Source organism: Vollenhovia emeryi, unplaced genomic scaffold (assembly GCF_000949405.1).
Source record: "Vollenhovia emeryi isolate VEMERY1.0 unplaced genomic scaffold, V.emery_V1.0 DF939153.1, whole genome shotgun sequence".
In the NCBI taxonomy this organism is placed as follows: Eukaryota; Metazoa; Arthropoda; class Insecta; order Hymenoptera; family Formicidae; genus Vollenhovia; species Vollenhovia emeryi.
Genome location: NW_011967213.1, coordinates 544,754 through 564,042, shown reverse-complemented (window position 1 = coordinate 564,042; position 19,289 = coordinate 544,754). Strand labels below are relative to the sequence as shown.

Here is a 19,289-nt window from a genome sequence, read left to right as displayed (position 1 = left end):
CAAATTGCCCCGACTCCGGGGGCTCTGTTCGCGTCTACATCGGAAACGGATATGCGCTTCTCGTTAGATTAATCGCGATCTCACGAATGTTCTTGACTTGACTTCTGATGGCAGCACGCACGGACGATGCACGGCGGTCGTCGTGTCCGCGTGAGTGCACGGCACTTTAGCTTGATGAATCGGACGAGCAGCAGTTTAGTAGTTGATTAGTGGCGGTTGGTTGTAGCGACGGTTGATTAGTTCGTGACGATTATTCGCTAGGCTCGCGCGCAATGTACTGTGACGGACAGAGTAGCCGCGACACTTTTTTCTTTTTAATGAGTTTAGCATTCAGGTTTCCGTTCCAAAACAGTTTTCCCGGAGAAAATTTTACTCGAGGAACAGATTGGAATGGTTCCGGAGTGGCCATCGAGTAAAGTACTCATTGGAGAAGATTTTGGAACGTAATCTAAACGCACGTTCCTAAACTCACTGAAAAAAAGAGTGTCGCAACCGTTCTGTCCATTACTGTACATTTATTTGGATTATCGTTCACTGCATTGCAAATGTTATTTATATTGTTCCATGAAAGTGATTTAAAAAGCCAATATAAGACTGCTTAATCAGCCATGTTAAATTTTAATCGACTGTACACATTTGAGATGTCTCGTTAACGACGTCGTACACGTGCAATTGCAGAATATAAAACGAGAGTAGTTAACGATAATTGTTAGCTTCTTCATTTAATAAGCTCGTTTCGCGGATACTAGTACTCGTCAGCTGAAGCAGTTTTTCAACGAGCATTGAAATACAAACCGCGTCAGTGTCTATTGATCCGCATAAATCATTCCGTTACGTATACGGTTACGTTATTGTTGTTACGTCCCGCTGAAGTCGGCCAAATGTTCGGATATTCCGCAATAACGTATTTCCCGAATGCAAACTAACGACCGTTAATTGAAACGTTCACTTACCGCAAAATCTGATACGTAATCGACGAAATGTAATACAAGGAGTAATTAGTACCTGCAGAATGACAGATATTTCGACTATCGGATCGTGGAATACTCTGGGCTGCGGATAGCGATATTTGTCGACCGCGTCGAGAATTCCTACGCTGGAATGTACCGAATGGTTGCAATAAGCCTTCAGAGTGAGCGGCTATCGGGGAGAAAGATTGGGCGTCCGACGTGGGCGTCGTCGCTGATGGAGAGACTAATCCGCGGGAGCTTAGCGCTGCCCGGAGGGAGGAGGGTGACAGTAGATAAGAGAAAATCCACAATTAAGAGATCCGTCAATCGCTCGTGACACGTGCTCCGGCCGCTTACCGATCCCCGTTGCGCGACGTATACGGGATGTCTCAGGATTTTCTCCTAATGAGGATACGCGGGGTATCCCAGAATTAAGACTGCCGGCTCTTTCCGCGTACACGAGCATCGACACCTTCCTCGGGGATCGATTCGTCGATAGCTGAGAGAGCTCAATTCGCGTTTGTAATTCAACGAGGCTTCGGTGAAAAGTTTTAGTACGAGATTCAGATTCGTATCCAACATCGCGAGAATCGACCTCTGTCTCGAGTTTATCTCGAACTGCGACCATTCTATGCGTATTACACAACGTATCCCGTCGGAATCGACGGGAGCGGTTCCCGCGCTGGTGCGCGCGGCTGGTCTCGGCGGCGATCTCCCTGCGCTAGCCGCGCGATGTCGTATCTGTACCACCAGATGCCACACGCGCCGCCGGCGGGGTCGTGGAGCGAGCGAGACAAGGGGAGGGGGGTCTCCCGCGAACCGTCTCCTCGGCGCCCCACCACGAGGGAATGGGCGTGTATCGGCGCCCCCACCAGCCGGGTCACCTCTCCTACGACCCCTCCGTCGCTTTTCCCACCAGACGGACCGGGCGACTCTGCGACCGAGAGATCCCGCACGGGGGAGCGGGGCAACGGGAGGGCCGGCGAGGGGACGGTGGGGGAGACCCGTTCCCGTGTCGCCTCGAGAGAGAGTCCCCTACTTTGCCGTCCGTGTCGTCCGCGCGCACTGTCCTCCGTGGCCGCCGCGATCCACGCCTTCCACCACTTCCCATTGGCCCGATCTGTCCCCAGAGTTCTGGTGACACACGCCCCGTCGTTCTCCAGGAATCAGCCGCGGCGCGCAGGAGATCGTTGCTGCTGCAACGCGAGAACGGCGGAGAGCGGTCCGCGCCGATGGTGTCCTTAGGTGCGTCCGTCCGAGGATTGATCGGCTCGCCTCGAGTTGGGCGTGTACGCGCTATCGCGTCGCTGATGCGAGCGAACGCGACGGAAATATAGATCCGTGGCCCCGGCGAGCGCGTCTCGCGTCTCTCGATTCCGTATAGATATATCGCGTAACCGCGTTAGTTTGCGCCGGAACATCGGGACGTTGCACTCTTAACCCGGGTGAAGCGACCGCCGGCGTCTCCCCGCGCGACTCGCAATCACCGCTCGCACGCCTTCCGTACACGCTACTCCCCCGCGTTGACTCTCGGCGAGTGCGTGGTCGGGGGAGGGGGGCGAATATTACTCCGCGTTGGAGAACTCGATGATCGAGGAGCGGCGAAAATGCGAAGCGAGGAGGAACGAGTTGCACCCGTCTTTATCTTTTAATTATAAAAATGAAGAAAATTATCTATCGGTGAGATCAATTATGTCAATAAATTACCCGGCACGTTTTCCGCTCGGGCATTATCGCCTCGGGTTTACGATGAAAACGCATAAAAGGAGTAACGATCGCCGCGATCGATACACGCTCGTATGTTGTTCGCGCTGCCCCACGTCCAGAACAGGCCGTCTCTACCTAAACTGCCGACCGGACAGCTGGGAAGCGCGGCCCGATTGCGTAACGGGGACTATATTCGCCCGGTCGTGAAACGTAATCGCTTCACCGAGCACGCGGCTCGGCGCGGGGCCGCGCCGAGACGTGCGTTATCGCGCGGCGACCGATAGCGGCGGAGTCGCGCGTATGTCGCGGGCGATTTTTAGATCCCGATACGTCCGACGATGCTCGCGTCCGAGCACATGACGGTCATTTTCTGCGCGAGATACGTCAAAACAAGTCGCGTGCAGAATCATCTTATCGAATTCCGACTCGACTCGCCGCGTCTCTTGTCTCTTGTCTGGCACTTGCGGGTATCGACGGTCTCATTGTCGCTACCGATCCTCTCGAGGTTCGAGCGAGTTTACAGTAAGGATTTTTATGCACGATCTCACGACATTTTGCTCCTCAGGTGTTCCACAGGCCTGCGTCCACGTTGCTGGAACTTGGTCCACGTTCCAGTTCCGAGAAATGTGTAGCCAATCGACTTGCAGCTTTTATGGAATAGCTGCAAGTTGAACTTGGACCAAGTTCTAGCATCGTGGACACAGGCCTTAACAACTGTTTTCACTCAACTTGCCCGGCAGCCTATAAACACGATTGCTATCGGATCGTTGCGTCCCGACAAGGGAATCGAGGAATTTCCTCCGATCGTCTTTCGCATTATTATGAGCCTAGATCGAGTCTGGCCTGAATCGATCGGCGATACGATAGCGAGCGTCGGGACGTGAATCCCATTCCGCTTCGCTCGATATAATTAAACATGCGCTCTAGACTCTGGTCGCTCGGGCAGATCCTTATCGAGAATTCCGTCGATAACGTGCGCGCTCTTGACGGTCCATCCGGCGGAAAGGTCGCAGGACGAGGCGCGCGAGCGAGAGCGAAGGCAATGACGGCTTTGTCTCGTTACTGCCGACAGGCAGCGCGCGGCGGGGCGGCGACGAGGAGAGGGGGGGGGGAGAGAGGAGGGAAGGCGAGGAGTCAGCGAGGATGATCCGAGCGTGGCCCGAGCTGAAGATGGAGGCACGATAACGACGACGGAAATTGAATTCTCTCACCAGTCATCCCGCTGCGAAGAGAGTGCATGCACACACGCATCGATTCGCCCCGCGAGTCGTATAAGCCGAGTATCGACGGGCTGCGCGTCGGGAGGAAGAGAGGGAGAGGAAAGGGCGGCAGCGAGCGAAAAAGGCAGAGAGAAAGACAGAGGGAGAGGGAAGGAGGGGACCCACGGGGCTCTGTCCTTCCTGCTCCTTTTGTCTCGGCAGCGCGGTATATACGGATGGGTGCACGTAGGCTACCTCGAAAGGCGCAGCCCGCAACGGCCGCTCTGTACGCAATACCCGCGGCACCGAGCCGTCGCGTCGTTTTACCTGCCGCGCGAGACAAAACGCGGAGGCGCCTCGTAAAAGAGCCCCGTTTCCACGCGGAGGAAATCTCTATCCGCGTGACGGTTATACGAGCTAAAGAAATCGCCGTGAGAGAGGATCCGCGGTGTACTCCGGGGATGAATGTTGAAAGTGGACGAGTGGCTGTCCGAGGGGAATGCCACTCGTAAACCGTAGTATAACTGGTAGGCCCACTCTGTCATTTCTTTGCTTTTCCGTCGTCCCCTTCCGCGCATCCGTCATCATATTTGTGGACCAACCAACAAGACAAGTCGACCGATCTCTTTCGCAAGGTCGTGTCTTGATTTCACGCAATTTGTAGTTTTTTGTGCTTAAACGCTCTTTCTGGATCAGAATGTATTAAGCGCAAAAACCAGAAATTGCGCAAAACACGGCCTCGCGAAAGAGATCGGTCGAATTGTTGTGTGTGCGCTAGTGTAGCTTTGACGAGTAGTACGTCCGTACACACACGCCACTGGATTTGGACCAAAGACATGGCGGAGTACCACGCGATCGGGAAGAGATCGAAGGGCCGACAGGGAGTTACGATACGCTGTGAACCTTCGACGTCGTCGGCGACTCGTTGATAGCGGTCGGCCCTTTGTCATTCGCGTTGAACGAGACTCGAGGGCGCGGTTCGTAATAATAAAGGTAATGCCTCTCCGCGTTATAATATTCAAGATAAATATAAATGTACTGAGCTCCGGTTGCGCCAAGTTTTCAAAAACACGTAAAACGCGCTCTCCACGCTCTCGCGCTCCCGAACGCTTTCGAATTCCTGATATCGATCCGCGTCACCGCTTCGGCTTCGCTTACACGCGGAAAGTGTGATCGCGCGATTTAACTCGCAACTAAATATATGAGCGACGAGAGACGATGATTCCGTTTCTGCATCCCCCTCTGGTCGTCGCAAACCTACGACGCCCGCGCGCGCAGCTACCTTGTTTGTAATCGCGTAATACGACGGCTTCTAAGCACGCGCCGCCATCAGCGCGAACGCGCGTTTTATTGTCTCCGCAGCAGCCTCGAGCGCAACCGCGCCGACGGGCTCTGGTTAGTAAAATCGTACCTAGGAGCGTGTCCAATCGACATTACGATAATTTATGGCTTAAATAAATGCCCGATCGGTGTACGAGCGTGTACAGGTATCAATTTACATGACGCAACGGATATGTAACCTGATATATCGCGCCGCGGCGGGGCACAGGCGGCGGAGCCGCGTCCGACGGTTCTCATCGTAACCGCCGGGCGCAGGCGATACAAAGTAGCGCGAAGGTGGGGAAAAAAAAGGGGGTAAATCGCTCTTACGCGCTCGGGAAAGGCGCGCGGAATATCGGTGGACGAGGAGAGGTCTGTCGGTTAAGCCTGACGAATGAAATGCGCATTGTTGCGGGTACAAATGAGTTGTGCGCTCGGTTGACGCCGTAACGAGCGTACAACACACAGCGGCGCCGAAACACGAGACGCGCGGATAACCAAAATTGCAAACGCAATTTTGCATCGATTTCGTCCTGAGCTCGATGATGAACCCTATACCCTAAACTAGTGTAACCAGCCGTCTCGGTTTTACGGGATTCAATACCGCCGTTTAATTGAATGAAATGTATTTTCGGGATCATTGACTGCTCCGATTTTTCGCCCGCTCCCCGTATTATTAACATTTATCGTCATCAAATTCGCGGCGTACACGTCGCCGTATAATTAACGTAATTTCCATGTTTCCGATCATTCGCGATCACTCCGCCAATCAATGTATCCCCCAAACGTCTCGTAACAGGCTTAAACGTATGTGGCAAGCGACATGATGTGTGAAAGCCCGGATCGGTGTCGATCCCCTTCCGCCCGGCCGCGAGCTCCGAGAGCCATTTTTTACTTTTCCCGAGCATACGCTCCGACCTTAAGATTCAGTCGCCTCGAACCGAACTCGTTAGACTCGGGACATGATGAAGTACGAATTCTACCGGGGCGAGGGCTCGCCTCTCGGCGGGATCGGCGAAAGCGCAAGGGACCCGACGGCCTCACAAAAGGTGAGCCCACTTCGTGGGTCTGTCTGTCCGTCCGTCCGTCTGTCGGTCGGTCGACGGCGGCGGCGGCGGCGGCGGCGGTGCTGCTCGCTTGCTCGCAGAAGGCGGGAGGCGGCCGGAATACTCTGTAGGTAGAGAGATATATCGAAGCTCTCTCGGCCGCGCTCGGGCGGCTTCGTAAACTCCCGTCGACTGGTGGTGGCCGCCGCGCGCCGCGCACCTCCACCAAGAGTTTCACGCTGCGTGGAACGAAACTCGTACGTACGCGATCAGCTCGACCGAGGCCGCCGGCCTTCCTCTGCGTATCGGGCCCCGCTGCGTGTTTCGCGCCGGCCGACAGCTTCTCTCGTCGCCTTCGTGATATTACCGGACGGCTGCTCGTGACGACGACGACGACGGCGACGGCAACGGGGACAACGACAACGACGACGACGACGACGACGACGACGACGACGACGACGACGACAACGACGATACGACGACCGTTGGTGCCCTATACGTGTTCTGTGTGCGAGCCGGCGGAAAGCGCACGCAAACGCACACGCGTATCGCACGCGTACCGGCCCGCACACGCGTCGGCCGAAACCGTCCCGGTTCGGTACTTGACGTGGTTCCGCGCGGGAGACTCGCGATGCGTTCCCGAGGCAGTGTACCGTAAAGAGTTCTCGCGGCTGCGGCGACGACGACGGCGGCGGTAGCGGCAAGAAAACGCGCCAATCGCGCGTCCGGTGTTCGCGTGGTGCTTCACGCTCGGCGGTTTGTCGCAGAAGAGGAGAGGGAGGACGGAGGAAGCGGGGAAGGAGGAGGAGAAGGAGGGGGAGGAGGAAGAGGAGGTGGTGGGCGAGCGAGGGTGGTAGCGGCGGGAAAGAGAGAGAGAGAGAGAGATAGAGACACACACAGAGACCGCGCGACAAGAGGTTCGGAGCTCCCGGTGAAAAGTGACACTTGTTTTTCCGCCCTCCTCGATCTCTGGCGTCCGACCGGACTCCCCCCCCCCCCCCCCCCAACCCTTTGCGATTCCGTGATTCGGCGATGAATGACGAATTCGGAAGGGCCAGGTAACGATCCGGCTCGTTAGGGAAAATCGGAGTCGTAGGCGGGGCCTAAGGTCGGTGGACACGTGACGCGGAAACTGTCACGCCGCCCTTGCCCTCCCTTCGTTCTCCCCCCTCCACGCGACCGAAATCCAGCGCGACCGCCGACCCACGCTCCTGTACCACCGTGTGTCGTCCACGGAGGACGGGGACGACGCCCGTCCGCTGAGCGAGAGGCTCGCACATACACACGCGCGCGCGTGTGTTCCGCGTGCGAGGGTTTCCGCACGCGGAATTGGATCGGGAAATCCCACCGATGCCCCGGGACTAAGATGATCACGAATGCTCCGGAGGATTATACGTCAGCTATGCGTTTGCAGCGCGCACCGAACGCGTTCCTCCTCCTTCTCCTCCTCCTCTTCCTGGTGCCGAATGCGACGCTCTGACGGAATCCTCACGCACCTATACGGACCGTGCGACGCGATATTCTCGCCACGAGAGATGCCCCTGTCGTCGCCCTGTTTCCTCCCGAAAAAGCTAGGCCGTTCCGGGATTTTGAGTAACTTTCGCAATTAAAGAATGCGCATCCGATCCCGGGGTCATACGTCGACGAATCCAGTGTACTCCGCTTCGCCACGCTCGTGCAATCTCGCGGCCGATCGACGGCCGGTCTTTTCGCCCGACAACCGCAGCCCGAGGACCGTCGTATCATCAATTCGCGGGACAATGACGCCGTCACGGTCGCACGAGGAACGCCGCCGCGGCGTCGAGTCGCCGTGAACCTGCCGAGAATGCAGCAGGCTAGCGTAGGTGGCTGCGACGAGGACTCCGGCACGACGAGTCCCCCGGCGAGGTCGCCACTCGGTTTCGCGATCAAGAGCGAGCCCGGCGTAGACAGGAACGACAGTGTGAGGGTTAAAGTCGAGATGCCCGAGCCCACGGAGGCCGGCGTTGAGGTGAAAGGTGAACCCCGGGAGGAGTATCAGCGGCAGCAGCCGAGCAACGACGGTTATCACTACGGCGACAAGAAGCCGGGATACGTTCTCGACGCTCCCGGGCAACCGCCCCCGCTGCCGCCACCGCCGCCGCCTCATCATCAGGGATACCGTCCCGTGGGACTGTCCAACTCCTTCGGCTTCCATCCCTTTTACGGGCATCATCATCCGGCCATGATGCCGGCGTCGTTCCCGACCGGACGCCCGTCGCCGGACGGGCCGATCGGCAAGATCGGCGATGGCCACGAGCAGACGACGCCGTCGCACGTCGACCGACACGCGGCCGCCGTGGCCGCCGCCTACGGCAGATTGCCGCCGATCCCCAACGACGGCTTCCTACACGAGCCCCATCATCATCGCTTCGACGCCGGCGACTTCCAACACGGCGTGCCGTACCCGGGCTTCCGGCCCGCCATGCGCTCGTACGGCAATCATCAGAACAACAGCGCCTACAGCAGGAGCGGCCACTATCATCCCGCCAGGCAGCGCAAGTGGAGCAGCTCCGCGTTCCGCGGACTTCACCCGCCGATGCCCGTGAGTTTGCTTCCCTCCCGTCTTCGCTCCAAATCCAAGTGTATCAATTTTTTTACCATTTACACGCGCGTGAAAAAATTCCGCGCTTGGATCTGCAGTTTCTCCTCGTCGAACGATTGTTTCTCTCAAGTTTCTCTCATTTTTTTAACAGCGTTTGACGAAAAATTTGCCCACCCCTCTCTCTCTCTCTGCGAAAGCAAAAAATTCGTCAGCTAATAACTAAATTGTTCTCGATGTTATTGGCTAGAATCGACTCCACGTGGCGATATCTACGTAGTTTTTGTTATAAATAGTACAACACAGTCGTATACTCTCTCATTATCTTTTTTTTATGCTCGTTTTAGAACACACGCTTTTTTATGTCTATCTATTAATCGACGGTATTCATTAAGTATTCTGAGACTCTTCTCAGGTCACGATTATTGAAGATTGTTAAGTTGCTCTCGCGTATAATGATTCACGATCTCATGTCATCGTTTAAACGCTCTTGAAATTACATTTGCGCATTCTTGCCGAGATTGCGAAACGAGAAATCGCGCTCTGATCGGCGCGTTTTAGTTATGTGTATTCCGTATTGGATTACGCGATTATACGGAACGATATGGCACTTAGCGAGAGGAACAATACCTCCGTGACGAAAGCGAGAATATCGCGTTCGCCGCGATCGCGCGATCTTATTGAGGCCCGATAAAATCGGTAATCGGAGAACGGACGATAGTATCGCGTATCGATACGACGACGTAGGCGGCAGCGGAAATTTTTATTTTTCGCCCGCCGGCGCGCGTACGAATCATCGCCGAGAGGCGCGTGAAATTTCCGAACACGCAACCAGCACGCTGCATCTCCCATTTCGTGCGAGCGACGTATTACCGTGCCCGATCGTAAATCGTCAAAATTTCTTAATCCGTCCTACATTATAGACGAGGTCAATTCGTGTGCAATATTATACGGACGCGTCCATCAGCGGTGGGATAAATGATAAATAGTAATGTTTCGATAGAAATACACAAGTCTTGACTCGAGCAAAAGCTACAGAGCACAACGGACACAGTTAGATTGTGTATTGAACGATAAGTAAATCATTAATTAGGAAGAACGTGTATCATTTATGAAGTCTTTGTTATTTGCAGATTTTTAAGTCTGGTACATGTTGATTATGATTATAAAAATTATATTAAAATATACATACATGTATACGCATTGCACAATTGCTTCGTTATGTTGCATTTCCAGTAATCGGTTCATAGCCTTGCTTGATTTTTACACAGACAATTATGCTCAAGAAAAAATATATATAACAACTTCAGTGTTTTTATTGACCATGTCTGGCATTTTTAATAATACAGAAAATTTATTGCGAAAAATATTACCTCAGCCAGGGTTTGAACCTGGACTTCCCTACTCTCTAGGCGGGCGTCTCGAAAAAAATATAATAATGAATTATTTTGTTTGGTTTCCAAGTGAAGAAATTCAATCTTTCGAACGGCAATATTGTTGCCGGTTAAAAATTAGGTCGTTAAAAGTATCGCGGGTATGACATGCAGAAGGGGTGCGCGTGGGCAAGCAAAAAAAGTGCATGTCGAGGGTAAGAAAGTGCTACGTAACGCGAAATCTACCAATTAGCTCGTCACACCGTGTTATCGTTACGCGACCCGTAAAGAGCACAGTGTGAGATTACGCTGACATTAATCTTTTTCAATTTTATGACAGCCAATCGGTGCTACATCTATCATACCTTAAGTACAACAGCGACGTGTCTACTAGAAATATAAACAAAATCATTTTTACTTCTCGTTAACATTTCAACGAGATCGCTGGCTCTTCAGGCAAGCAAGGGAAATGGCGAAATAGCACTTTTCCAACCATATGTTAATGTCAAATAGGTAATTCTCGTACTTGTATTTATTTGCGGATATGCTTCTCCGTGATAAATATATTTGTCGACGAATGTAAGCGAGAATAAAGCGAAGATAATGAACACACGGAATGGCAATGAGAATTATTTATCTGTAATTAGAGTACACCAGAGAAGTCCGTTTCTTGACGTAATTCGATCACGTCTTTCGTAGCGGAAGGCTTAAAGAAAAATTAAAGGTGATGTCTTACCAGCTTTCGCTTCCCACGATTTTGCTTCCGTAGGACATTGCACAGGACTTGGATTGAAATTGCCGGGCCCGAGATGAAGGGTTAATGAAATCGGACGAGACGTCGCGATCGGCCTGGACAAAAATTGCGCCCTGGCCGAAATTACAGTGATTATACGCACCGCGGTTTTGCCCCTCGGGGGAGGACTGCGGCCTGCACCCTCTCACCGCGTCCCGCGGAAGGGAGCTCCCCCTCCATAAGCTGGCAGAGTGATACGGAACTCATTGAGAGTTCGGCCGATTATAAGCGGGAAACGCGGGCGGCGATGGCGGATGGGGTCGGCTCGCCCGACGATTACCGTAACGCCGCGCTCGTAAAACAGATGCGCGTGCTCGGCGTCCATTATGACGTAATCCGCCGCTTCTTATAATTTATCGCCGGCCAGAGTGAAGCAAGCGAGAGCGGGCCGGAGCTAAATATCGTTCGAAATTTCAGTTAAGCGGCCGCATTAATTTGCCGGAGCGACGATTAGCTCGTCGAACTTGCCGATTTCGCCTCGCGGTTTTCGACGAGGGTCGGAGATTGAACGCGCGCACGTGCCACCTCTCGTCTCGCCCGGTTCTTTCGCTTTATGATATTTCCGTCGCCTTCCCGAATTTATGACGTGAGAATGATTCAACTGGTGGCTTTCGTGAAACGGCAGGTTCGGCGCGTAGTACAAACCGATCTCCGAGCGAGCGCTCGCATTTGCACGACCCGATGTATCTGCGAGGAACTCGAACGCTTGAGAGTTTCACGAGCGACCTTATCAGCGATTGTACGAATCGCTAGCCGATCGGCTAGGCGTGACTCACTCGACGAGATCTATCGCTTGCTCACGCTCGCGGAAAGTATGAGAAATGCATTAGCTCGGGTATCGCGCTGGCGAAACGTTTCTGCCGCCAAGTACCTACTTGGCAATCTTAATTTGCGTCGTCATTTTCAACGCGTTTGTTTTCAATTTTGATATGCATTTATCGCAATCGGATTTTTCTCCCGATATCAATAAAATTGATTATAAAATTGTGCCTTTTGTTCGATGATAATTGGATTCACAAATTTAATTTTAAGTGTAATCGTGTCAGCGTATTAATAACTAAAATATATTAATTACCAGAAAACTTGTAATAAAATAAAGCGGCGCTTCTCGCGTTTTCCGTTAACGAAACTCTGGCCTCGATTCGTCGTAACGTCTGTAGTTGTGGGAGGATAAGTTTGACAAGATTTACGTCAACAAGAATAACAACAATAAAAGGAAACAATAATAATAGCACTAGCCTTAGCAACTCGCTAATTAGAACTTTAGAAACGATCGATTCGTTTCGTCGATAGCCAAGCTACCGGGTTTCCATACGAAGCTCTTCATTCCATTCAGCTGGAATGTATCCGGACGTACTTGCAGCGGGAGACGATTCACGACCTCCAGAAACGCGCGTGCTGGCATTCTGAATAATCGGCGCGATCGGCGCTCGTTCCAAAAACGGGGCGACCGGCGATAGTCGCGTTTACGGCATCCCAGGGCCGAAAGTGCCGCGCAACGTACCGCCGCGGCGAACTCATCTGCATACCGTTTCGTCCCGCGTAACGATCCGCGTTGGTCTTCCGCGACTGTACGCACCTGTATCGAGATAACGCTCCGTAACGTACGGCCGCAACGAATAAGGGCATTGAATCGGAGCCGATTCCCTTCGGCACCGCTTTTCCTCCTTGCGCGCGCTCCAGATCTTACGGCGGAGTCGCGAAGGCGCGAATCAGTCTATAAATTTCGCGACCGGGAAACCGGCGCGCACCTGCGGCTCACGCGGAGGCGATCGGCACGTCGCGATAGCGGCGGGACATTCCTCGCGCGACAAACGTCAGTTCTTTTCCGAGAATGAAATTCCGTCTCGCCTTTTCAAAATCTCGACTGTTGTTCGAGGAAAGATTTATCGCGCGTTTCCTAGGATCAGAAGACTCGATAACGTCAGGGAAAGGAAATGCTCATTTTTATCGCGCTTTCAATGCGAGTTTTCACACGCGTTGTGTTTGATAATTATTGTATTATACCGTACGTATCTGGTCACACACGAATCTGCGCATACATAAACTGGCATCGATGTTAATTGACATTTACTTCAAGCTAGCATTCTAAGGACAAATGTTTCTTATTGCGTATATGTTAAAATGTAATTGCACGTCGTACTATAATCGTGTCCGTACGATCGTATTCAGGAGGAAAAACTAGTATAATGAGTAGTTCTGAAGTAATTTTCACTCGTGAATCAGTTACTATTATCTTAGCGGCAAGAAGTTACATCATTTTACATGCCGTTGCGCGTGATGACATTGTCAATGTACACGCGCACGTATAATTTAGCGTCACGCAACGTTTATTTGTAGGTGTAGTAGTAAAGAAAAGGCAGAAAATGCAAAGTGCCAAATTTCACTGTCCGAAAGTTTTAGATTGTGATTTGTAAGAACTCACAAGGACGACGATGAATAATTTTATCCACGTGCAAAGTACACGCTGCGACACAATGTAATACACTCCGAGGTATCACGGGTGCAAAAACTCGCGCAAGAAGCCACACCCAGAGGGGGCATCCGCATTCGCACGAGCGAACTGAACTCATCCGTGTCGTCGCGTGGCACAAATGCAGATCGCGCAGTTTAAGCGACCGCATTTTTTGCGTTTGTCGCTCATCGATCGTTAAACATAACCTGCCGACACGGTCTATACATCACGTTTAAACGCGAAACCGCGTCAATTTGCGAGTAACGAGTCGCGCGATCACGCGTTGCGGACGGGCATAAATGGAAATAAAAGGGGAGGGGGGTGGAGAGGGGTAGGGCCCCAGTGAGAAGTAGGACCACGGTGGAAAAGAAAGGAATACGTTTGCACGCCTCCATGCCGACGGGGCCCCCGAAGCGGTTCCGCTCGCCAGATGCGTGCGCGAGCCGGACACGCCGATGCGTTTTTCTACCTGAAGGGCGTCCAATTGAGCGCAACACATGGCGCTGCGGCTGCGGCGGTGGCGCGGGCCCCGCGTTCGGGTTCGGGGCCGGGCCCGGGCCCGGAGTCCCCGCGCGCCGATTCGTCTCGTATCGTCGAGGAAACGAGCCGTCGTCGGGCACCCGAACGCGCGGCGCGGCGCGGCGCGGCGCGCCGCGCCACGCCATGCCAACGCCACGCCACGCTTTTCATCGTCGGCAAACACGCTAGACAACGCCGTTTGTTGTTCGCCATCGGGGCCCTCACTTGGGGCGCGCGTTACGGGCCCCCGCGTTCTGTAACGATGGCCCGGGGAATCTCCTCGGAATGTTGCCCGGCGCTCGAGTTTTCTGGATCATAAACCCGTTTGAGTGCCGTCTATGAAGCGCGGGGACTTGGATACGTACGGGCCCGTTCTAGGTATACGCGCTCGACGCGTGAGTTTATAACCCGTGTGGATGCACGTGTGGTGTGGATGTACTTGTGTACGCTCCCGCATCTGTCCGTTTAACGATAGCCGACATGCGAATGAAAAAAAAAACGCGCTCGTAGCTGCTAGTTATCGCCGCAAAATAAACGGCATTTCAATGACGTGAAATAAACGCACTTGTACGAACGAGCCTGTGTGACGCCGATTGCTCCAAGTGCAATCACGCGTGTCTGCGTTACGCGTGTCACTTTGTTGCAGCGCATGAATAATTAATGGCGGCTTTTTAACTACTCGCATTCTCGCTCATGCTTAACGGATATCTCGTTTTATCTGTTGCGATGATGTCTTCTGGCTCTCGCTGTTTTCCATTTCTCCCCGAACCTTCGACGTGGGTGCTGTCGAATTCTCCAAAATAATTTGAGAATTCGACAGCGTACACTGAACAAAATTTTTCACCACCGTAGCTAATCACGGTTTGCTAAAAAATATTTCACTGCCAGAACTATTAATTTTTAAACCACAGCAAACTGTTTGCTGTTGCACCTAATACAATAGGCAGTGCCGGTTTTAACAACATTGGCGCCCTGAGCAAGATTATCGTGGCGCCCATTCAAATTCAAGGGCTCGAAATTCTTGCGAAAGAAAAGACAGGGTAATAATATCGAACGACGAACCCCATTTTGTTTTTATATTTTAGGGAATCTCTCTCAAACTAGGTGAAACCAGGCAGCGGCGCCCCTACAGATTTGGCGCCCTGGGCGACCGCCCAACCGCGCCCTAAGGCCGGTACTGACAATAGGCACGGTAGCAAAATATCTAGCTATCACAACCAAATATTAGCTGTCCATATCTTACAACTGAAATTCAGTTGCCACGTGCACAGTTTTTAGCTACGGCTACATTGTTCTTTCCGTGTAACAAAGAAGAATCGGCTATTTCCGCGTCTGCCATCTCTCGAGTCGGTAAAATTACAGATTATCAATAGTGCTGCTGTTAAAGTATCGAAATATGTATCGACGTCGTTAACTCGACGGGATAGAACGTCCGAAGAAAAGAAAGGCGATCAATCTCGGCCGGTGGAAACGATGGTACGCAATGTGATATCCGCGAACGATCGTGGAAACCAGACGGCTCGCGAGCCATAATCGGATGGGGGAGGATCGTCACCCCGGTGAGAAGGAGGCATAACGAAGAATAAATAATTAGCGTGCGGCTGCGGGCCTGCGGTTTCGGCGTGCACGCGCCCTATCGTGCGGCTGTCGACGCGCCGATGTCCCGGTCTCTAATAGGAATATGGGGACTATGACAGCGTCAGTGTTGCGTTGAAAGGCGGATTCCAAAATTCCTCCCCCGCCCCCACCCTTCTCTCCTCCCTCCGTACTAAAACCTCCTCTATTTCGATAATAATTATTAATGTCAGTTAGCTGAAACAGAAATGTATTAATTATACAGTAACGTATATCTGCAGCTTTCTCCTATTTAATGAAACTCGTGGTCAAACGGCTGATTTTTAATAATCGGTTTCTTTCCCCGCAATAAAATACGAGATTATACTTACATAGCAAAAGGCCGATAATTTTTAACCGGTCGACCGTAACGCGATATCGCGTTTCTCATTCTTAATCGCGCTCCCATAATCTCCCGCTCTCGCGCGACCTAAAAGCCGCGGCTTAATTAAGTTCTGCTCGCGTGCCGCGACCGACCGAGAGAACCGCGTGCATTTTCAACTCAGCCTGTCGACGTAAACCAACAGAGAATGATACGTGCTAATTCTTTATCGCATAGAGGCAGCAGGAGAGAGAGAGAACTCTTTTCTCGATTACATAATACCGGTTTTCTTGCACCGTCAATCGCGCCGAGACTTCGTAAATGTCATAAGCATCGTGGAATCGGGCGGGGAATATACAATTTTTTCCCTCCGATTAATAGAGTACATTGATATCGCGGCGCACCTGCGTGTTTCCATGCGGGATACGAAATCCGCGAGAGCGCATTGTGTTGCTAGTCTTAACACAAACCGTTCAGGACCACTCGCCGGAGGGACAATGTGTTGCACATTCGTTAGCAATACCTACATAATACGTATAATAGATGGTCGGCAACAGTTTCTCATGACTCACTTTGAATCACCTTCCATCGCGTCGACGAATATAAAATGTCTCCAAGCTTGATGACCGAGATACGCCGTAATGTTAATTTATGCCTCCCGATGAAAAGCATAAATTTCATTATACATGTGGAGGAAAGCCATGAGATAGGATTCTAATACGGTATAGCGGGGTTTCTGTTAAATTAATAGGCATCATAAGTTGAGTCCACCATGAATTTATTGCCCTTGGGGCGAAATCTGTTTAGTGGAAAATTCATTGTTAGATCGTGTAATCGTTGCGAAAACAGATTTGCGATTCAATTTGGATGTTGAAAACCTGCTATCTCCCATTAAAAACCTATTTCATAATAGAGGACTCTCCTCTATATATAATTGATTACGTTTTAATTTGATTGCTATAATGCTGAGATAATAATAATGGTGGAAAGAATATCTTGCTCAGAAAATAGATAAATGGTAATTTTGCGTATGCGGAATACGCTAGTCTGACCTTTGAATGCAAGTATGAATTACCGATATAATTCTAAGCCTCTCGTAAGATCTGCATCAGATTTGCAATTAATACATTTAACAGTTTTAAGTTTTCAAATTTCGATTTGCATTCCAATTAAACCGCATGGGGAACGTAAACTATATGTAATAGAAATATAATGTACGTGTTTTCTTATCGTCGTAATACGTGGATCGTGAGACGCGGATCTGTAGCCACTAGCAATCCATAAATATCTAGTCAAAGGTCTGAGCGAAGATAATACAACGTTGCAAAATAAACAGCAATTTGTGTGCGTGAATATTCGTCTGTTATGAAACATCTTTAGTTGACATTTACTGTCACGTGCTTATTATCCTCTATCCGCGCATCTCTGTGACATGCCCGACGCTTTGATTGGCTTTGATTAGCATTACGTATCATTAGTAATTGCTCCCAGCGACGTAAGTATCGTGGGTACATCGCTGTACGTTGAAGCGAGATTACGGCCGAGCAGCTCGGGGCACAGTTTGACGAGGAGAGATTCCAGATTGATAAGTATCAACTAAAAATGCAAGAGTATGATAATTGCATGTTTTTGCGGGATGTAAAAATTCATAATAATATCGGCGCGAGTGAAACAAAATTATTACAATGACGTTGTTCCACGGCTCTTTACGGCTTCGGTACTTGGATGTATACGCGAGCGGCCGCAGCCTCATTATAATCGTGACGATACGTTACGACCTCGCGCGTACGTTACAAAGAGACACTCTTGGAATGGCCGCTTATTGGCCGTCGCTACGTATTATAAGCACTGACACCGGCTCGCGAGCGCCCGGCTCTCGCGCACGGGCATTATGATCGCCTGCCATTAAAGTAATTGACGCCGCTCAGAGGAGATAGATACGCTTCTTGTTGACCGACCCCGACGACACCACTCAACGTCGCTTCAATGAGCGTCCAGTCTTGACCTCAGAGTGTACGCTCAAACGATCGATTAAATACCGCCGCCGCCGCCGCCGACGCCGCGGGTCGCAATTTGCATTAGAACGCCGTTCCCCCGGCTTTCGTAATTCCAAGAGCCGATCTCTTTTCTCTTCCGCCATTCAACGACACCCATTCATCATCGTTCCGCGCTGGCCGCGAGGTCGAACGCTGCAATTACGACGATCGCCATGAATCGATAATATCGGTTTACCCACGACGCACGAAATCGGCATCGTCACGGGCGTGTCGACGCCGAAACACGTGTCCTTTCCGTGAGAACAGAGTAGAACTCGCCTCTGGGTCAGGCTCTCCGCCTCTCTCGCCGCGTCCTTCCGCTGCAATAACCGGCGTCCTCACTACAGACTTCTATATAGAGGAAAGTCCTCTGTTATGAGATAGGATTCTAATGTGAGGTGGCAAGTTAGTAGTATGCGTGCATCGGTGTGTCACTGACAGATTATTTGCCTAACAAGACATGGCGGGACTCTTGCCTCACTTTTCAGCTCGAAGGTAGCAGTCTAGTAGTGTATAATTTCTGTGGTCCTTAAGGCCTGTGTCGACGATGCTACACATTCCTCGAAACTAGAACTTGGACCAAGCTCTAGCATCTTGGACACGGGCCTTTACGCGCGAGTCGCGCGTAAATTCGAGCGCGATCTCCGCAACGAGGGTTCGATTATTGCGCCGTTAAATGCGCGCTCTTCTCTTTAATTCTCCTCCCTTTGGCCGAGCGTCAATCCGGCCGGCGTTCCGCGTACCGCACCGATTACGCTACGAAAGCACCGGGGGACGCACGAGAGGCCGCGCCGCTGACTTTACGATCGCTGACACCTACCGCGACCCGCAATAGCGCGCCGGCCGGTCCGTGCAGCGGACCGGTGCGCGTGCACGTTTGCACCGGGGTGTTACGGCCGCGAATATTAAAGTAATTGATGCCTCCATAAAGCAGCGAGCAGCGGCACGTCTTCGATGTCCCTGCGACCCTGGGCGTTTTAAAGTCGTGTTCACATAACTCCGCGCGCGTGCACCGTCCTGACCCCGGGCCTGGCGATGTATCCTATCGGCTACATCTCTGTTACACCGATGTGTGTCCGGGAATTTATAATTCCTCGCGTCCGCAGCTCGCTCTTCAGACGCACTTTTAGTAATCGCCGAGACCGGCGATCGCCAACCGCTACACATCGTGCCCGTATTTATTTATCATTTATCGCGCGACGCCGTAACGCGAAATATTTTAGCAGGTTTACTATTAGCCGACAATGTTTGGAATTTCAAGTATACTTTCAGCGGGAGTCCGTGATCGGAGGAGCGGTGAAATTTATTTTCCCGGACGACCGAGTAAAAATTAAAATTGGAAAAAGTGCAAAATGCACCGCAATTAACGTATAACGACGAGACTCTCGCGAGCCC

At 51.8% G+C, this 19,289-nt stretch overlaps 1 protein-coding gene and 1 long non-coding RNA gene across 2 annotated transcripts in view; one reads left to right on the top strand and one right to left on the bottom strand.

The window, feature by feature from the left end:
• The window catches only part of LOC105565331, a 49,785-nt gene that overhangs the window by 4,367 nt on the left and 26,129 nt on the right, over positions 1-19,289 (bottom strand). The gene's annotated exons all lie outside the window — the stretch shown is intronic.
• LOC105565332 overlaps positions 8,048-19,289 on the top strand; it is a 94,261-nt gene continuing 83,019 nt past the window's right edge. The window contains exon 1 of the mRNA XM_012018428.1: positions 8,048-8,785. Within this exon, the coding sequence (XP_011873818.1) occupies positions 8,048-8,785 (738 nt within the window). The remainder of the gene's footprint in view (positions 8,786-19,289) is intronic.